General features: G+C 47.2%; 1 protein-coding gene across 1 annotated transcript; it reads right to left on the bottom strand.

Moving 5' to 3' along the window:
- Window positions 1-1,193: 1,193 nt before the first annotated feature.
- On the bottom strand, window positions 1,194-18,753 carry Cd2 (CD2 molecule). The gene is made up of 5 exons (XM_045137983.1): window positions 18,696-18,753; window positions 16,308-16,388; window positions 10,553-10,783; window positions 7,353-7,475; window positions 1,194-1,510 (listed from the first exon to the last, which is right to left on the bottom strand). Exons 1-5 carry the CDS (start codon window positions 18,751-18,753, stop codon window positions 1,194-1,196), a joined length of 810 nt encoding a protein of 269 aa, XP_044993918.1.
- Window positions 18,754-19,172: the final 419 nt, after the last annotated feature.

Genomic DNA, 19,172 nt, shown 5'->3' on the forward strand with positions numbered 1-19,172 from the left:
GAACTTTAACTGAACATTGTTCTTTTCTCCCCACTTCTCCAAAAGTACATCTGATGTGACTCCTAGCTCGGATGGGCTTGTGTGGCCGTGTGCATCATTTGCAGTGCTTAGGAGCAGACTGTACTCAGCTGTCTCTTGGCTTGCCCTTTCTGCATGCCCTAGCACCTCCTGTATCTCTGAACCCCATTTTCAATGATGACTCCACAAATCATCGTGATATTATCTGAGTAGCCGAGGAAGTGAGGCCCCAAAGAGCCCCGTGTTGAAGTGTGCGCTCAGAGGTCTAAATGCACCGCCCAGATCCACACAGGGTGCCAGGCCCGGCTGTGCCGCTGACGCCTGGGGGCTATTTCTAGTCATCAGGTGGGGTGTCAGGCCCCTCAGTCACCCGAGCAGCTCACATCTGATGTTGTCTCACCACCTTCTTTTCCTGGACACTGGGCTCCTTCCTACAACAGTGGCAAATTAAAGTTTTATTTCATTCCTGCTTTGGCAGAGTGGCCCTGTGTCCACTATGGAACACAAGAATTACAAAAGCCCCCCATCCTTGGGTGGGTGGCCCATCAGCCATGAGGCGAATCACAGGGGCACAGGACCTGAGAGGGCGACTAGAAGGCCTCTAAGGTTTTGGTGTCTACTCAGTTATTATCTTCACAAGTACCTTCATGGTTTCTGTCTACCCAAGGTGACAAAGAGAAGGCTGACCATTCCAAATGTGTTCTGGGGAGATGGCTCAGTGCATAAAGAAACACTTGTCAACACAAGTGTGAAGACTCAAGTTTAGATCCCCAAAACCGGTGCAAAGGCGGATGCTGTAGCGGGCACCATAACCCCAGGGCAGGTGGGAGGCAGCTCTCGGGCCAGCAGGCCGGGGTGAACGCAGCAGTGGACAGTGAGACACCCTACCTCAGCCAAGGTGGGAGACAAGGACTGGTCTCCGAGGTGGTCCTCTGACCTCCACATGTGTACTGTGGCACACGCACCCTCACACACACCCACACACAAAGATTACAGATGTTAGATCATGTGCCCTGGTGGCTGAGTTGGAAAGTGCCAACCTGACCATACCCCCCTCCACAAGCCTTGGGACACAATGGTACTTTCTCCTGTAGAAAATGCACAGGACGGGAGAGCGGCCTGCACACCCAGAAGAGACCCACACCCCATCTTCTTGGAAGGATGGCTTCTGCTTTTTAATTAGGGGAAGGTGGGGGTGCGTCCTCTGCTGCGTCACAGGGGGGGTTTGGTTGAGCTCGAGGTCTGGGGAGGGGAGGGCCTTTCTGTTGGTAAACCTGTGTGCCTGGTGGAGGAGGCCTCCTCCTCTGTGGATGCTGAACTCGGTGGCTGCGAGGCAAGGGTCCACGGCCAGGCGGCACCTGGGGACAATGGCCAGGTGGGGGAGGAGCCTGGGGAGCTGCTGGATTCTGAGACGCTGCAGCTGGGATCTGGTGCGGCTTGGGACGTTTTTCCCCTGGGGTCGTTCTGAAAGCTTTTATCTCCAGCTCTTCACCTGCAATGGCAATAGTGAGCAATGCAAGTCTTAGGCTTGTCTGAGGTGACAGGCCTCAGGCACAAGCTTTAGGGAATGTGCAGAGGAAGCAGAACCGGCCCCTGACCTCCATGAGGACTTGCTGTTCACGAGAGAGACACTCGGCCACAGGTACTGCGAGAGCCCAGGCCTCAGCACAGTTCAGGGAGCCTGAGGGAACAGGGTGCCCGAACAGTGGACTTTATGCTTAAAGCTCCAGAACGGAGGGAGAGCACCCCAAATTGGGAATCATGCCTTGACATTGCCTACAGATTGTGCCCTGAGAGTGAGCCTCATGGTTAGAGGCCATTTACCACAGGAGTCTGAGTGCCAGAGGGAATTAGCGACCACAGTCCCCCTGAGGGGTCTACAGGATGGATCTTCCTTTGCTCATTCAGTTGTCATGAGAACCACATTCTGGAACAAAGCTGAAGTGTACGCAAGGGGCTCTGTGGACCCTACAAACCAGCTAGTTCCTCAGAAATCATTCCCGAGAACCATCCTCTTGAACTTGGGAAAGAAAGACTACTCCTCTCCTCACCCATTGGGATTTTCTGTTTGGCGTGGCTTCTGTCAACCTGGACCTGAGATTGGTAGCAACATAGATCTTGTACTGCTTCCAGACCCCACAGGAGCTCTGCAGGAATGCTGGAAGACCCCCAGGCCACCTTTAGGCTACAGCTCAGCCGTCTAGTCCCCGGGCCCAGGGCCATCCTCACCGGCTGCTGAAGGAGACAGCAAGAGGAGACGGTATCCAGAGTAGATCACCTGCAGGCAGATGGTGCCCATCCATGCCCTTCGGCCTGCCTACAGGAAATGCAAGTGCCAGGAGGCTTGGATGCAAAGGCACAGAGTCAAACAATTCAGTTTGACATCTGAATGGCCTGTGAGCTCAAAGCACATGGAGGAAGAGACACTGGAGGGATAGAACATGTGTTTTATGCTATCTCTAGCGCCCCAAGGAGGCTAAGGTGATGTTTGGGAGGCTGTGAAGGGATCTTTGACCCAATCCCAGTTCCCAGGGATGGGGCAGTGGGTGCCTGTGGCAAGTTCGGGCTGGCTTTGTTCAGGCTGCCTGCGTGACAGTGTTTGGTTCACTTGGCCCTCGCTACGCTGACTCTTCATCCTCCAGGTGTTAGGTTCTATTGCTAAGTGGCAATGATGACTCAGACACCAACAAGGCCCTTAGTGACAGAACCAGAACTGAAAATCATGGTGTCTGGGAGGCCACATGAGATGTAGGAGGGGAGGGACAGACTGGACAAGTAAGCCAGCCATGTGGCAGCCATGTAGTAGGGGCCCTCTATGCCACCACTTGGTCACAGTGGGCTCCATCAACCTCAGCCACTGCCTAAACATCTGCTCCGGGAGTTCCTTGGAACCTATTAGTCTTTTCATACTTTTGCATTTCCTGGGGACTGAAATCAGGGGTGGGCCTGGGGTGAGGCAAGCCAGGCCCATAGGGTGTCAAATTTAAGGAAGTACCAGTGTCAGGGTCATGCAAGAGCAAGGTGAGGCCACCTTACATTTTGCACAGTGGGCTTTTCGCCTTAGCCTGGTCCTGCCTCAGTCTGCTGGCTGAACACTACACTGAGCAAGCCCAGCTCGCTGGAACATTTCCTGGGAGAACCATGCAGCCCACAGGCCTGGCTGAACTTCTCCTGCCCACCGGTGATCGTCTCCCTGTGAAATCTCTGAAGCTGCCGAGACAGCAACTGTAAAGCCTGAAGGTTTGTTCTTGGCGCAATATGTCAATATGAGCTCATTGTCACTGACTTCAGCCTGGTGATGGCGACATGTTAGGTCTCTGAGCACTAGGCAGTGAAGAAGGACCTTTGCAGGGAAGAGGGGACAGCAGTGGAGTGCAGTGCAGAGGTGAGGGCATCACGGTCCAAGGGACTCAGCAAGCAACTGAGTCGCATGGGGTGGAGAAAGTGGAAGTGATGGTGGGAGACAAACACACTGAGTTCAGAGAGATGCACTTGGGCCCAGGCTGGTTGAAAAAAGTGGCAGTGTGGAGTGACCGAAGGGCACTGATGAACAAGATGTGAAGTAGGAAGGCAAATCCAGAGGGCATAGGGCCTAAGGCCACCCCTACTTAGGGACGTTCAGAGCCCATGCATGGATTGTGACAGAAATCACTTAGGTAGACGTTTCTAGGCCTGATCTAGGACAGACCCACCATAATGCGGTCCTGTGTGAATCAGGGATTTCCCGAGCTCCAGAGACCTTCCCACTCACCAGCACTTCCAAATAAAGGCTAAGCCCCACCCCAGCACCCACTGCTGACACATGGGTATGTCCCTTGTCATGGCCTGTGGTGGTTTGATTCAGGTGTCCCCCCATAAACCTAGGTGTTCTGAATGCTAGGTTCCCAGCTGATGGATATTTGGGAATTAATGCCTCCTGCAGGGAGTGTATTGTTGGGGGTGGGCTTATGGGCTTTATAGCCAGTTTCCCCTTGCCAGTGTTTGGCACACCCTCCTGTTGCTGTAGTCCACCTTATGTTGGCCAGGGGATGCTCATGCCATCGTTTTTCCCTGCCATCGTGGAGCTTCCCCTCGAGCCTTTAAGCCAAAATAAATCTCTTTTTCCCAGAAGCAGCTCTTGGTTGGGTGATTTCTACCAGCAATGTGAACCGGACTGCAATAGTAAAGTTGTACCGAGGAGTGGGGTTGCTGCTAGACAACCGACTGTGTGGCTTCGGCCTTTTGGAGCTGATTTTCAAGAGGAATGTGGAAGGAGTTGAAACCTTGGCCTAAGAGATGCCTTGCAGTGCTGTAAGTACAGCTTGCTGGACTATTCTGGTCAGAGCTGAAAGACCTGAAGGCAGTAAGAACTATGGACTGTGAGGTTTGGCTTATGAGGGTGAGAAAGAGCTGTGCCTGGACTGGGCTAGCAGTTTGTGTGAGAAGCTTGCTCTTGTGCCCATGTCCTGAGAAGTTGTGCAGGGTTGCTTAGCGTAGAAATGAACTGGTGTGTGCAGAGGGATATGGCACAGAAAGGAAAATCTTTGGGTGAACTGCTGCCCGTTCAGCTGCAACTGAGAGATTACAACCTTTGAGACTGGGCTAGCTGACCTGCGCTGGGGCAACAAAAAGAATGTCAACTCTTTTGAAGGGCCCTGAGTGCTCAAGGAGTGTCCTGTTCTTCAAAGTCTGCTTTATTCCCCCCTGGATTAACAAATTGGCACCCTACCTGGTATCGTGGAGTATAAGAAATGCTGGAAAGAGGGTCATTGAGTTTGCAACACGGTCTTGTGTTTTGGAAATGGCCATGGGCAGTGTGAAGCGGTTTTGCTGGTTGCCTGCATAGAGACCCCATGGGGCCATGAAGATGAACCGTGGCTTGCAGTGGAGACCCAGTGGAGATGCCGGGACCATGAGATGGCTGCCGAGGAGCTGCCGGCCCCAATGAAGTTTCCCAGGACTGTGAGTAGCCTAGCTGGAGGGGCGGAATTGGAATGCCAGAGACTTGTTGCTGGTTAGAATTATCAGACTTGAAGACTTGTCACTGGCTAGAGTTGATGGACTTGAAGCTACAGAGTTTGATATTTTCCCTAGTTGTTTTAAATCTTGTATTGGTTGAATGTTTCTTTGCTATGCCCAATGCCATCTTTTGCAGTGTGAATATTCTGTGCCATTATGGGTTTTTTGAGGTTATATTTTGGTATTATGGCTCAGTTAAAAGATCTTGAACTATGGGGATGTATGAACATCATTGAGATTGATAAAAACTATGGGGACTTTTAAAGTCAGACTGAATGCATTGTATTTTACATCATGTATGGATATCAGTTTATGGGGGCCAGGGGCGGAATGTGGTGGTTTGATTCAGGTGTCCCCCCATAAACCTAGGTGTTCTGAATGCTAGGTTCCCAGCTGATGGATATTTGGGAATTAATGCCTCCTGCAGGGAGTGTATTGTTGGGGGCGGGCTTATGGGCTTTATAGCCAGTTTCCCCATGCCAGTGTTTGGCACACCCTCCTGTTGCTGTAGTCCACCTTATGTTGGCCAGGGGGTGATGTCCACCCTCTGCTCATGCCATCGTTTTTCCCTGCCATCGTGGAGCTTCCCCTCGAGCCTGTAAGCCAAAATAAATCTCTTTTTCCCAGAAGCAGCTCTTGGTTGGGTGACTTCTACCAGCAATGTGAACCGGACTGCAACATGGCCCACTTATGATCAGCCTAACCTTTTCCTGCTCGGTGGGTTGTTGGTCAGGTATGTGGAGAGGAAACCATTCTCCCAGCCTGAAGAGCCACTTGGGAAAGGGGTCTGAGAACCCTGAGTTTGGCTTTGCATTTGCGTGCAGTGCTGGGGTTCAAACCCAGACCTTGCACAGGCCAGGCAAGCACTCTGCCCTGAGCGCTCCCAGTCCCCAAGAAACAACTGTCTTCCTAGAAGTAGCTTGTGGCCTGAAGTGGTGTCACCTGTCTTCCTAAGAGCTTGGCCTTAACCCTACCTTGTACCACTCAAAGACAAGACTTGTGTCCATAGATGTAGGTTTGGATGGATATCTTCCTGCTGCTGTAGAGACCTAGTTCCCACGCAGGGACAGCCACACCAACCCTTTGCCAAGACGACCTAACACTGTGGGTGCCGGGAGAGCAACACGCATGAAGCTTCTCCAGTGTCTCTGTGGTCACCATGAGACTCTGTCAGAATCAAGCTAAGCACATAATAGAGCCATAACCTGCACTTCCAACCTTGGCATTCTGACACTGCCCATCTCTGTGTGTGTGTGTGTGTGTGTATGCAAGTGTGCACATATGCATGACCAGAGGCAGACATAGAGCAATTTCTTCAATTACTCTCCACCTTACTTTTTGTTGTTGTTTTTGAGGTAGGGTCTCACTCTAGCCCAGGTTGACCTAGAATTCACTCTAGACCCAGGTTAGCCTCAAACTCACAGTAATCTTCCTACTTCTGTCTTGCAAGTCCTGGGCTTAAGGCATAGACAGGGTTGGAGAGGTGGCTTAAGGTACTTACCTGCAAAGCCTACAGACTTGGGTTCAATTCCTCAATACTGACATAAGGCCAGATACAGAAAGTGGCACATGCATCTGGAGTTTGTTTGCAATGGCTGGAGGCCCTTGTGTACCCATTCTCTTTGTCTATTTCTCTTCTATCTCTCTCTGCTTACAAATAAGCAAATAAATAGATTTTAAAAATAAATAAGGGCTGAAGAGGTGGCTTAGTGGTTAAGGTACTTGCCTGCAAAGCCCAAAGGCCCATGTTTGACTCTCCAGGTCCCATGTAAGCCAGACGCACAAAGTGACGCACGAGTGCAGGGTCGCACGTGCGCACGAGGTGGTGCGCCTGTCTGGAGTTCAATTTCAGAGGCTGGAGGCCCTGGTGTGCCAATTCCCATTCTTTCTCTCTTTCACTCACTCTCACTCTCTTGCTCTTGCTCTCTCACATAAAATGGCCAGTCTTTTGGGCTTGCCTCAAAACAAAAATAAATAAATGAATAAATAAATATTAAAAGTGTGCATCACCACCTTACTTTTTGAGACAGTCTCTCACTGAACGTGGAGATCACTGACTTGGCTAGACTGGCCAGTCAGCAAGCCCCAGGGATCCCCTCTCTCCTTAGCACTGGGATTACAGGCATGCACCTCCACAGTGGGCTTTTCTTTTTCTCTTGGGTAACAGGGAGCCAAGCCAGGTCTTCACCCTTGCATGATAAGCACTTTACCAACTAAGATATCCTCCAACATCCATCGCACTCTTCTCTTCTCAGACTCGAGGGTGCCATCCATCCCTGGGAGATGTTTCCCTGGGGATTTTGCTGCAGCTGTGGTGGCCTGGAAGGGGAGCTTACCGTCTCTTGGCCTGTTCTGTTTTTTCCTCTTGCTGATACAGACAATGAGCAGTGCCACAAAGACCAGCAGGAGGAGGCCTCCAGCACAGGTGCCCGCAATAAGATAGATCTTCAGGCCTCTCTCTGTAAGGAGAAATGGGGCTGAGGCAGGTTGGCTCCTGAGCAGAGAGGCCTTTTCAGCTCCAGCCCAGCCTCCCACATCAAGCACAAAAAGAGCCCCGTGGGGTTTTCCACTTCGCAAAGGTCAAGCTTCTACAGGGTGGGGAGCCCTGTGAATCTGTGCAAGAGCTAGGGAAGAGGGTAAGTCCCCTCAGAAGCTCCCTGAGAAACAGCTCTCATGGATGCTGTCCACACTCCTCCTCCCATCGAGGAGTGCACCCCACAGTTTTAGAGCAGAGATCACCCAACCTCTAATTTCAAAGACGAGGCCCAGAGAGAAGGATGAGTTGCCTAAGAGCCTACAGGACTGCTCCCAAGCCAAGCAGCCCCTCTCTTCTCCAGCTTCCTTCCTGGGCCACAGTTCTTTCCGTTCCTCTTAGCCTGGCAGTTTCCAAATACTGGAGCTAAGTATTTCATTCCTGCAGCCTAGCCGCCTCTCCTGGAGGCAGCGGCCCCTCCCTAACTTCTCCTGGACCCTTGAAAGAAGTTTGTAAGCACGCTGGGGGAGGCTGGGAGATGGCTCGATGGTTAAAGCCGCTTGCTTGCAGTGGGTTAGCATGGTCAACAGCCTGCGCCTTTGGTTCCTAGGCCTTCACTTGCTGACACAGTGAGCAAAATGGTAACTTTAGTATTAAAGCAATGGATTTGAGTTCAGCTCTTCTGGGTAAAGGCTGGTGTCTTTGGTAAGATACTCCACCTCTCAGCCTTCTTTGTAAAATGGAAACAATTCGACCTACATCACAGGGTAGCTGTTGGAAGCAGATCAGATAATGGATGTGAAAGTGCTTTGTAAACTGTAAAACAACACCCATGTGAGCTCCTGCTCTTACTAGCACTGCTGTTTCTGGTGCCGGTTCCCAGGAGGGCGGCTGGCCATGTGCCGTGGGGAGTCAGCTGCAGTTAGAGAGGAGCAGCTGGGGCCTGGGTCAGGAGACTGCTATGTGGGGAGAAGCAGGAGCCTCCCCCAGCATCACAAAAACACTTCCTTGCCAGACGACCCTAGAAGAAACGGTTAGACACACAACCCAGGATGGAATCTAGGCAGGCAGATTTTCAAGCTATGCACATTGATCCACCCTTGACTGGTTTCCTCCAGCCTGTCTCTCTGTCTCTCTCCCTCACTGTGTCCTCTCTAGGCTCTACCTGCTAAGGAACATCCCTTAGGAACTCCCTGAAGCTGCTTCAAGGAAAGACTTCAGGCCCGTTAGCGCTGTTGGCGTGTGGAGGGCCTGGGCCGCCGGAGTCTGCCTCCCCAGCTGAGGCCTCCCCAGACTTGAGCCAGGCGGGCAAGGCAGCCACCCTTCCCGAGACACTCTTGGGAATCAGGCAATGCCTTCTGCCATCTGGCCTCACGTTTGTCTGCTGGGGACATCTCCGAGGCTGCTGTGGCTGTCGCGGGTCCTCACAGTCCCCTCACCCACTCCCACTGCCCGTGGAAACGTCGTGCCAGTCTGTCTATGTGGGGAGTGCCGCCCTGGGCTCAGCCTATTCCTTCTCCCGGCACTTGAAGCGCACGCTCACGCCACCCTGTCCCAGCAGTCTCGTCTCAGCCCTGCTCTCCAGAGTGCCATATTCAGAACAGAGGCGCTCTTTCCTCGAGGTGTTATTTCCATCTCCTTAGAAGCCAGTTCCTGGACCAGCTTTTGCACTGAACCTCGGATGCAGGAGATGCATTGGTTACATCCTCAAATTTTGCCTTCTCCTACTCCCTCCCTCCTTGACGACACATTTTTTTATGTTGGTGACATCTAATTACAATAAATATGATGAGTGAGATTACCAGATAAAATGTAAGACAGCCAATTAAAGTTGAATTTCAAATAAACAATGAGCAATTTTTATCATAATTATACTGGTTAAAAAAATTTTTTTTTTTACTTTTGTGTTTTGGCTAACTGAGGAGTCATGAAAGGGGGTGACTGGTAGAGGGGATCAGCTACCCACTGTCTTTCTATTAGGGGGACATAGGAGGGGGACTTCCAGTGAACCTGAGAAGTGAAAAGAGCTGGTCTGAGTCCCAAGATTCTTGGAGGACCTCCAAGGATGCCTACTTCCAGGTGCTTCCCTTTTGTGCCATCCCTCTGAAGAGTGTGGGCTACACTCAGTGACATGTGATGAGATGCCTTCCTGAGATTCAAGTTGTCTGTCTGGGGCTGTGATTCTTACTTTCTCAGAAGGCAGTCTAATGTCCATGTCAGTGAAGGTGGATCCTGGAGCTGATTTTCCTTGTGGACCAGACGGCTGGATCCCACAAAAAGGCAGGGCCTCTGTCAAGGTCATTCCACTAAATTTGGATAGACTGAAGCTAGAAGTCTAGGCCTCTGGCTTCCAGGGAAGTGTTTGAGCAATACAGCAAGCTGTTCAAAGGCTACCTCTAGGGACTGGGCATAGTGATGTATACCTGTGTTGCAGCAGAAGAATCACCACAAGTTCAAAGCCAGGCTGGGGTATATAATCAGGCTCTGCTTGAGAAAGCAAAGCCAAACAACAAATTACTTCTGGGTGGAGATTCTGCTCTGGGAATCAGTAGATGATCAAGAGAGGATAGGGAGGTGGTTCAGTGGTTAAAGGCGCTCACTTACAAAGACTGCCAGCTCAGCTTTGATTTGCCAGTGTCCACTTAGGACCAGATGCACAAAGTGGGGCATATGGGTGGAGTTTGCAGGGGCAAGAGGCCTGGTGTGCCCATACTTTCCCTTCCTTTCTCTCCCTCTCCTTCTGCCCCCCACCCCGCCAATAAATAAACTTTTTCAAAAGAAGAGATAATCAAGAGGTGGTCAGGAGAGTGGCTTGGCAGTTAAGGATGCTTCTCCCAGAAGGGCCCTTTTTGTAGCTGTCTGAGGTGAGATCACACTCTGCAGGAGGGCTGCCATGATGCGGAGCCCAGTCTCCCCTTCCTGAAAGGCTTCCCCAAAGGCTTCCAGGAGGAAGAAGTCCCTTTCCACATCTCATCCCGACTCAAGGTACCTCCCCACCCAGGTGTCTGGCCCTGTGCCAGAGGTGCCCTCCGGCCCAGAGGCTGACTGCCACCCACCACACACCTGGGCAGCTGACCGTGGTCGTATTGTACTCCTTGCTGACACTGTTAGTGGCCGTGCACTTGAATGGATCATTCACGTTGATCCACCTGTGTCTGATGACCTTCTGTTGGCTGCTGGTGAGGCGCTTCCCGTTTTGATGCAGCGTTAGCTCAAGCGCTGCGCCTTTCATGACCTCGCACGTCAGCGTTGCGTTGCTGCAATTCCAGGAGAATTTTGGTGTTGAGACCATCTCTAAAAGAAAATAAAGATTCAACCCCCATTGGGCAATTTGCTCTTTTTTGTTTTGTTTTGTTTTGTTTTTTCAAGGTAGGGTCTCACTCTAGCCCAGGCTAACCTGGAATTCACTATGGAATCTCAGGGTGACCTTGAACTCACGGCAATCCTCCTACCTCTGCCTTCCTGGTGCTGGGATTAAAGGCGTGCGCCACCACACCATCTGTTCTTTCTTTTTTACTTTGATAGATGAGTCACAATCACAAGCATGTATGAATATGTCCACCCTCACAATAACAAAATGAACAAGTTACATAGATGCAATGTGAGCATGCGCAAGCTTTTCTTTGAGGCCTCTGGCTTCCTTGGGGTTAGGAGCATAAGACAAAAGTGGTTAGTTCCAAGTGGCTGCTGGAATAACCACCAGTCACCCTCTGACTTCATCATATTGCTATCTGTATGTGAAGTGGCACCTTGTAGCACCATGACAATTGTCATGAAGATGGCCGCTGGAGGAGCCACAAAAGAATGCCTTTCAGTCTCATAATTTATGTTGCTTATCATTGAATTTTTTTCTCCTGAATGCTGGAATTACAAACATACATCACCAAACATACATCACTATGTCTGGCCCCTTTTATATAATGCTGGCATTATAAAGATGTGCCTCATTCCCAGTAGCAAGTTTTTACATTAATAAATATGCCTATTAAAACAATAGAGAATTGAGTTGGCTTGGGACCAGGAAGCAATTTCAAAAGTCTCTAGCATATTTTAAAAATTTATTTATTTACTTAAGAGAGAGAGAGAGGTAGATAGACAGAGAGGATGGGAGCACCAGGGCCTCTACCCACAGCAAACAAACTGCAGACGCATGCGCCAACATGTGCATTTGGCTTATGTGGGTTCCAGGGATTTGAACCCTGGTCCTTACATTTTGCATGCATGTGCCTTAACTGCTAAGCCATCTTTCCAGCCTTATAGCATTTTAAAATCATTTTTTATTTTATTTACATAGGACATTCAGAACAAGTTCATTTCTAGCACAGTTCATAGACATTTCCCTGCATAAAGGCTATCAGATCGGCCATGTATGCACTGCTTGCGCCTTAAAATGTTTTCATATACTTGGCATCATGTAATTCTAACAGAAAGGCTCATGCTCACTCCCCAGTTACAGATGAGATGTTCAAGGCTCTGTGAGATTAAAAACATAGCCTTAGGGTACCTATGAAAATATAGGCTGTGTGCTGGGCGTAGTGACACACGCCTTTAATCCCAGCACTCGGGAGGCAGAGGTAGCAGGATCGCTATGAGACTCCATAGTGAATTCCATGTTAGCCTGAGCTAGAGTGAGACACTTCCTTGAAAACCCAAAACCAATATATATTACACATATATATCACACTCTCCATGGATTAAGGATCGACAGCGTATTTTTTGATTTTTGATCCCTCTCCCCTCTGGCTATTTAGACAAGAATGTTTATGCTGTAGGTCATTCAAGCCTAATTCCACTTCTGTTGTCTTTCTATCCCGAGATTCCGTGTAACTCAGGATGAAGAAGATGTCGAGACATCAGCATCAAGCAGAGTAGTCTGTCAACTAAGAGTTGTCTCACAGTGGTTGCCTGTCTTTCTAGATGGAAAAAATCATTTCTCAAATGGTATCCAAGCATTGTTAAAATTGATAAAATATTTTTAAAAAATTAAAGCAGGTTAGAGATCACCGGCAACTCCGGTACCCAGGGCCAGTGTTATTAATACTTAATGTATGTCTCTACTTTTGCTCTTCTCCATCATCCATGACAAGTTGATGGGACGAGAGTGTGTAGTTCTTATTCAGGACAGCCGCTGTGAGGTCATGAATGCAAGGTCGACTTCCTCTCTGGAAGACAGCACTCCAGAGCACTCCTCTTCATCCTTGAGTCTTACATTCTTTCCACCACCTCCTTTTTTATTTGCAAGGGGAAAGAGTGTGGATGTACCAAGCCTCTTGCCACTGCAAATGAACTGCAGATGCATGCGCCACTTTGTGCATCTGGCTTACATGGGTTCTGGGGAATTGAACCTGGTTCCTTTGGCTTTACAAGCAAGTGCCTTTACTGCTAAGCCATCTCACCAACCTAAAGTTCTTTTTTTTTCCTCTCCTTTTTTGGTTTTCCAAGGTAAGGTCTTACGCTATCTCAGGCTGGCCTGGAATTCACTATGTAGTCTCAGAGTGGCCTCAAGCTCATGGCAAGCGTCCTACCTCTGCCTCCACCACTCCTGGATCTTTTTGTTTTTCTGAATTTCTTTTATGGATCTCAGTGAATAGACATCTGCACTATGTTTTTCGCTGATGTGGTCCTAATTTAGTCACTAAACTTCTAGTTAGAATCTGGAGGCTTTGAAATGAGCTCCACTGTCGTGCTAGCTGTAGACAACACAACTGTGTGCTGTGGTGGCCGTGGCTGTCCTCCCTGTAACACAGCTGGCCCTGAGCAGCATGACCTTCCTCTAGACGAAGCCCCTTCACCCTGGACGGCTAGGGGTAAGTCTTTCTCCTTCGAGCCTGCTTCTGAGGGTCCTTGCTGTCTCAGAAGGTGTGAAGAGCGCGGAGGAGCAGAGCTTGGGGAGGCTCCGCAGCACTGAGCAAGCAAGCTGGCATCTCAGGAACATGCGTCACCCACTACCCTCCTCACTGAAAGTCCCTTGAAGTCATTACAGATTGAGCACTCCCAACCCAAGAAAATATAAAATGGACAAAATACATTTCTGTAGAAAAAATATGCAAAAATCATTTCTGAACATCAGTGTAATACCACAAGTGGAAAATTTGAAACTTTGTTCCATGCACAATATTAGTTAAAATATTGCATAATCTAAGCCAGACATCGAGGCAGAGGTAGGGGGATTGCCATGAGATTGAGGCCACCCTGAGACTACATAGCGAATTCCAGGTCAGCCTGAGCTAGGGAGAGACCCTACCTCGAAACATCAATACGTGTGTGTGTGTGTGTGTGTGTGTGTGTATATATATATATATGTGTATATATATATATATATATATATATATACATATATATATATATATATGGCATAATATATGTTCAGGCTATGCATACAAAGGATATATGAATCATAAATAAATGTCATGCTTAGATCTCAGTTCATATATGTATGCAGATATTTCACAATCTTCAAAAAAGCCAAAATTGGAAGCAGTTCTAGTCCCAAACATTTTTGATAAGGGACACTTAGCCTGAGTGGGTCATAATCAAGTTCAGAACACACATTAATTTATCAAGACCATGTGACAAGTAATACTCAAGGACCACAGGTTGAGCCAAGATACTGTGCAGTGTTAACATGCACACGTAACAGTGAGGTTAATCTCTTGACTAAGTCATGGGTGCCCTTTTGGGGTGAAGACGGTGTTGATATGGTGATGTTGCATGACTATAAATGTGCAGAAAGCTGTTGAGTTGTACATGGTAGGTAGGTGAACTGTATAGTATGTGAGTTATGTTCCAATGAAGCTGTTTGGGAGGGAATGTCACCACCCTTGCTAAAAGCAGCCCTGGGTTAGAATCTTTTCTTTGCTTCTACAAAGCAATAAGAACTTGGAGGGGTTGCTCCTGACAGGGCCTCTGATTCTATACAGGTTATAAGGATGTAAAAAAGACAAGCTTTCGTGATAGTTGGCAGCCTTAAATAAAGCTACACAAACAAGCCATGAGTATCTCCCCCAGCAGCCATGATTACCACCCCAAAGTAAATGTAACACAATGTCAGAGAACCTGAAGGATCCTCTATACAGGGATTCTAGAGTGTCCCCTGCTGGTTGCAACTCATGGCATTGGCCATTCATAGTGCCCAAGATCAGTTGCCATTCTCATCCCTACCCCATTTCTTGAAAGTTCTCCCTAGATAAGGTTGCAGTGCTGGGCTCTGGGAAAGGGTCATATACAGAGGAATGTAGTGTATGGAGATGTGGAAGATGGGCTGCTGCTAAGAAAGTGCTGTAAGACTGCCTTAAGTACCTGTCTCTGGTAGCATTTCCTGTGCAAAGCTGAGAAATGTTTACTTGCTCAGTGAGCTGGAGTTCCTGGCTTCCTCTTCAAGCCAAGAACAGCTGGTTCTCCTCACTTCTAATCATTCATGGGCCTTCAACTCCGGTGGCCTTTCTCTTCCCTCTCATTCTTGCTCAAGCTACCTTGCTCATCCCGTGACCTTGTGTTCTCATTCTTTCATATCTCATATACAGGCCAGTTCAGGCCAGTGGTTACCATCAGTGGCTGCTCACCAGAAGCACCTGGAAAACTCTAGATGTTACTGGCACCCAGCCTGCATGCTAAAACCTCCTGATATCATTAGTCTATGACAGGAGCTGGGAATTTCTAATAGTATCCCTGCTTACTCACATGTGCAGCCAAGGTTATAGCCACCCACTGGCCTGCCTCACTTCACTCGAGTCTCCCTTCCATCTTCAACGTTCACTCCTGCCCTCTCCACACATGTGCAGACAAAGCCACACCTTGTGCATTTTATGCACAAATCATCAAAAGGCACCTTTTACCATGGGCCTGAGCAGATCAGAAATAAGGGCTGTTTGTCTTTCAGCTGTCTCATCCTTTCCTGCTCTCTAGCTCCAGGGCACCCTAGTTTAATGTTAAGTAGGTGAACGATTCAGAGCTGTCCAAGTCATCTCTCCTTCCTGACTCCACGCCTCTCTCATCCCTTTATCATGCAACTAGGGTATCCTTCTCTTTTCTTGCCTGCTGGCCCTCTTTCTGATCCATGCCACCTTAATCCATTCTTCATACAGCCACCCTAAAGAAAGTGGTAGGCAGATCAACTTAAGGACCTATTAACTCCATATTTCTATATATGTGGATTTCACCCTCAGACCCAACTGGAGTCTCCATTGGCTAGGAGGGAGGCATTGAATTTCCTTTGGAACATTCCCAGAGGCAGAGGCTAGGGCTAGGGACACTTCAAAAATACTATTTCTTCCAGGGAGATGGCTCACCAGTTAGAGACACTTCGTTGCAAAATACTATTGCCCAACTTGCTAAATAGTACCCATCCTGAAATGAAGAAATTTAGGGAATGAAGACTTACCTAGTATCTTCAAATCAAATTCTTCCTGAAATACCCTTTTTCCATGCGTATCATATATATGTACACTGTAGATATCACTATCATTTCTCTTCAGATGTTTAATTTTCAGAGTTCTATTTGTTAATATCTCATATCTTTCATTTAACTGAAAAGTTACATCATCGTTTCTGAGTTCTGCGGCCAAGGTTCTTCCTTTGTCCCATCGCACATGCTCAATACCATCACTCTTCTGAAAACCAGAGAGGTCCAAGTTGATATCATGATCCAAAGGACCCCAGATGACCCTTATTTGTTTGGAGTTTTCACCTATGAAAAGCAAGAGTTGCTGAGGCCTCTGGACTCCCTTTCAGGTTCTCCCTCCTTGACCCTCACTCCCTTCAGGTCTCCAGAGAAGCTGCTGGGCTCTGGGGGTCAGTGAAGAGCCACACTGCAACTTACCTTTGGTGGAAAGGCTGAAAATCAGAAGGAAGCTGGCTGTAACTTGACATGTGAGACTCATCTTTAGAGTTCTTGGTGATTCTGGGCACAGGAAATGCAGTTAGGACTGACAGAACACACCTCTTGCAAGCTGAACCACGTGCCTTCCCTCCTTGCTTTTTATAGTAATGTAGAAGACACATCAGAAAACCAGCCTATCTTATCCCTTCTTATAAAATAAGACTGCCTATGAGCTTGTGTTTCCTCACCACATTTTAATCCTCACAGTTGAGAAGGTGTCTAACCCTCTCATTGAAGAGAAAAAGAACTAAAATATTTCTCCCAGGACTGTCCTTTTGCAAACAAGGACCCATCTTCTACCCATTCAACTATGTTGCCTCCAACAGGACCACATAGACTCATGGGTAAGTGTTAGTAAGGGACTAGAGAATACAACTATTTATTCTATAATGATAAATGTTGGAAAATATATCCATATGAAATGTGTTATGTGGCATGAAATGATTAAAATGGATTTTTCCTCTTTCCTAAAAATATTTTCAATGTTCTAACAGTGTTTATGTGAGAAAAGAAACATAGAGATTCTGCTATAAATGCTTAAAATTGCATGATTTGTGTTTAGCATACATTTTACAACTCTTCTGAAATTCACAGCTAAAACCTTATTCCAAAACAAATTAAAAATATTTAGACCATAAAATACTATTAAACAACTAGATTCACAAACATCTAGGGTGGTTAGCATTAAAGAAGACTGTGGAAACAGGGTGACCAAGAGAAACAGAATGAGAGGGACCTAGGGGGAGGGAAATTGGGGACTTGTGGCAGAGGGAGAGGACCAGTGAGGTGGGGCGAGGAGCCCTCTGAAAGGAAACCACGAGAGAGCCACAAGGACCGGGGCTTAGCAGCAGGCTTCCAAGGAAATGTTCAGTTCTGTGATTTCTTAGAACATGGTGTGTAAAATTCCTAAAAGTTATGTTTTTCTACTTTTTCCTCTAGGTACAGATAATGGTTTGTTTTCTCTCTGAAAGGTTCCCAAGAAATGAAGTCAAAGCACTAGGTTGTCACCACCGCATACAAGAAGGTCAAAATGGCTGCACGATTATTCCCCAACTCACAACAATCATGACAAGTAGGGAAAGAATATAAATTATCACTCTGCTAAGGAAATACCTGTGTGTGCGTGTGTGTGTGTGTGTGTTGCTAGGGAATTGAACCACATATGCTAGGCAACTACTCCGCTGTTACACTATCGCTTCAGATGTATGGAAGAAATAACTTTATTGCTATTACTTTTTTTGTTATCTGCTTGTTTTTTGAGGTAGACTGACTTGGAATTAACTATGCAGCCTCAAAATGGCCTCGAATTTGTGGTGATCCTCCTACCTCTGTCTCCCAAGTGCTGGGATTAAAGGCATGCACCACCATGCCTGCCTATTACTTGTTTTTTGAGGTAGAGTGTCATTCTAGTCTAGGCTGACCTGGAATTCATTATGTAGCCTCAGGCTGGTCTTGAACTCACAGCAACCCTCCTACCTCTGCCTTCCAAGTGCTGGGATGAAAGGCATGCAACACAACACCCAGCTCAGAAGAAATATTTTACAGAAACAACAAAATCATAAGAAGACAATAATTCGCATTGTTGATATGAAAGTGAAGATAAATAGAAATCTTTATAAATATTGAATAGAATATAAATTGATAGGTCATGGAACATAGAATTTGGAATTTTCTAGCCAACTTTTAAAAATATTTTCTGACCTCAATTTGAGAAATCAATCCTACAAGGATGTTTGTTGTAGCATTTTTATAATTTAATTGTGAAAAACTCAATATGGTATATTTACATTGTGAAATATTGTATAATGGTCAAAATATACTAAAGTAAATTTAAAGGCAAAATATAGAAATACCTTTGTTAAACCACATGAAAAGTAGCTGCAAAATGACATATATAGTTTAGTCACTTTTTGCACATATGGTACACTGTACTGTACTATCCTATAATGGGCTAATGTATGCATGAGAAAGGTCTGGAAGAATTTGTACTGAGCGTTTTATAGTGTTTGCCTTTCAGAACTTGCAAGGGAACAGAAAGGAAACTTTCTGTTCTACTATACCAACTTCTGTGAAGTTTAAAATTTTAGTAAAGAACACTTTTTAAAAAAATTTTTTGAGATAGACTTACTTTCTAGCCAAGGCATTCCTGAACTTACTATAATACCAGGTTGGTTTTGAACTCATGGTGACTACTGCCTCAGCTGGGAGTGCCCAGCCACATTATATTAATAACAAAAAATGTGCTTAAATAAAGGATGCTTGCCATTCCTTTTTCACATGATGATGGAGAGAGGATTACATAGAGCTTTTCTGCTGCTGAATTCAAACCCATGTTCCAGCGGCCGTCAGGAGAGCCCCCGTCGAGCCTCCTCAGCTTTAGGGCCATTGCCGCCTCTTCCTCGTGCTTCCTGTCGGGTTCCTCACTCTGGAGGAAGGAGCACGTGGAAGGCGGCCTGCTCTGTGTGGCAGGTTAACTCTGCCCTCTTGCATCTGATTCATTTTTGAATAGTGTGCCCAGTTGCAGAGGGAAACCAAAAAGAAGGATTGATAGGTCTGCTTGCAAAATTCACAACTTTTCTATGTGAAAATCTCTTCAAAAAAGTTGAAAGATCAACTACTAATAAGGAAAATTACTTGCAAGATACATGATAAAAGTTAACATCCTTAAACTTAATTTCTCTTCTAAAAATGTTAAAAAGGTTTAGATACCTATACAACGGGCCGAAAAGGAGCACTTCACAAGAGAAGAAATACAATTAAATAACAAGGAAACATCCTGCTGGACATGGTGGTGCACTCCTTTAA

This window comes from Jaculus jaculus, chromosome 19 (genome assembly GCF_020740685.1).
Source record: "Jaculus jaculus isolate mJacJac1 chromosome 19, mJacJac1.mat.Y.cur, whole genome shotgun sequence".
In the NCBI taxonomy this organism is placed as follows: Eukaryota; Metazoa; Chordata; class Mammalia; order Rodentia; family Dipodidae; genus Jaculus; species Jaculus jaculus.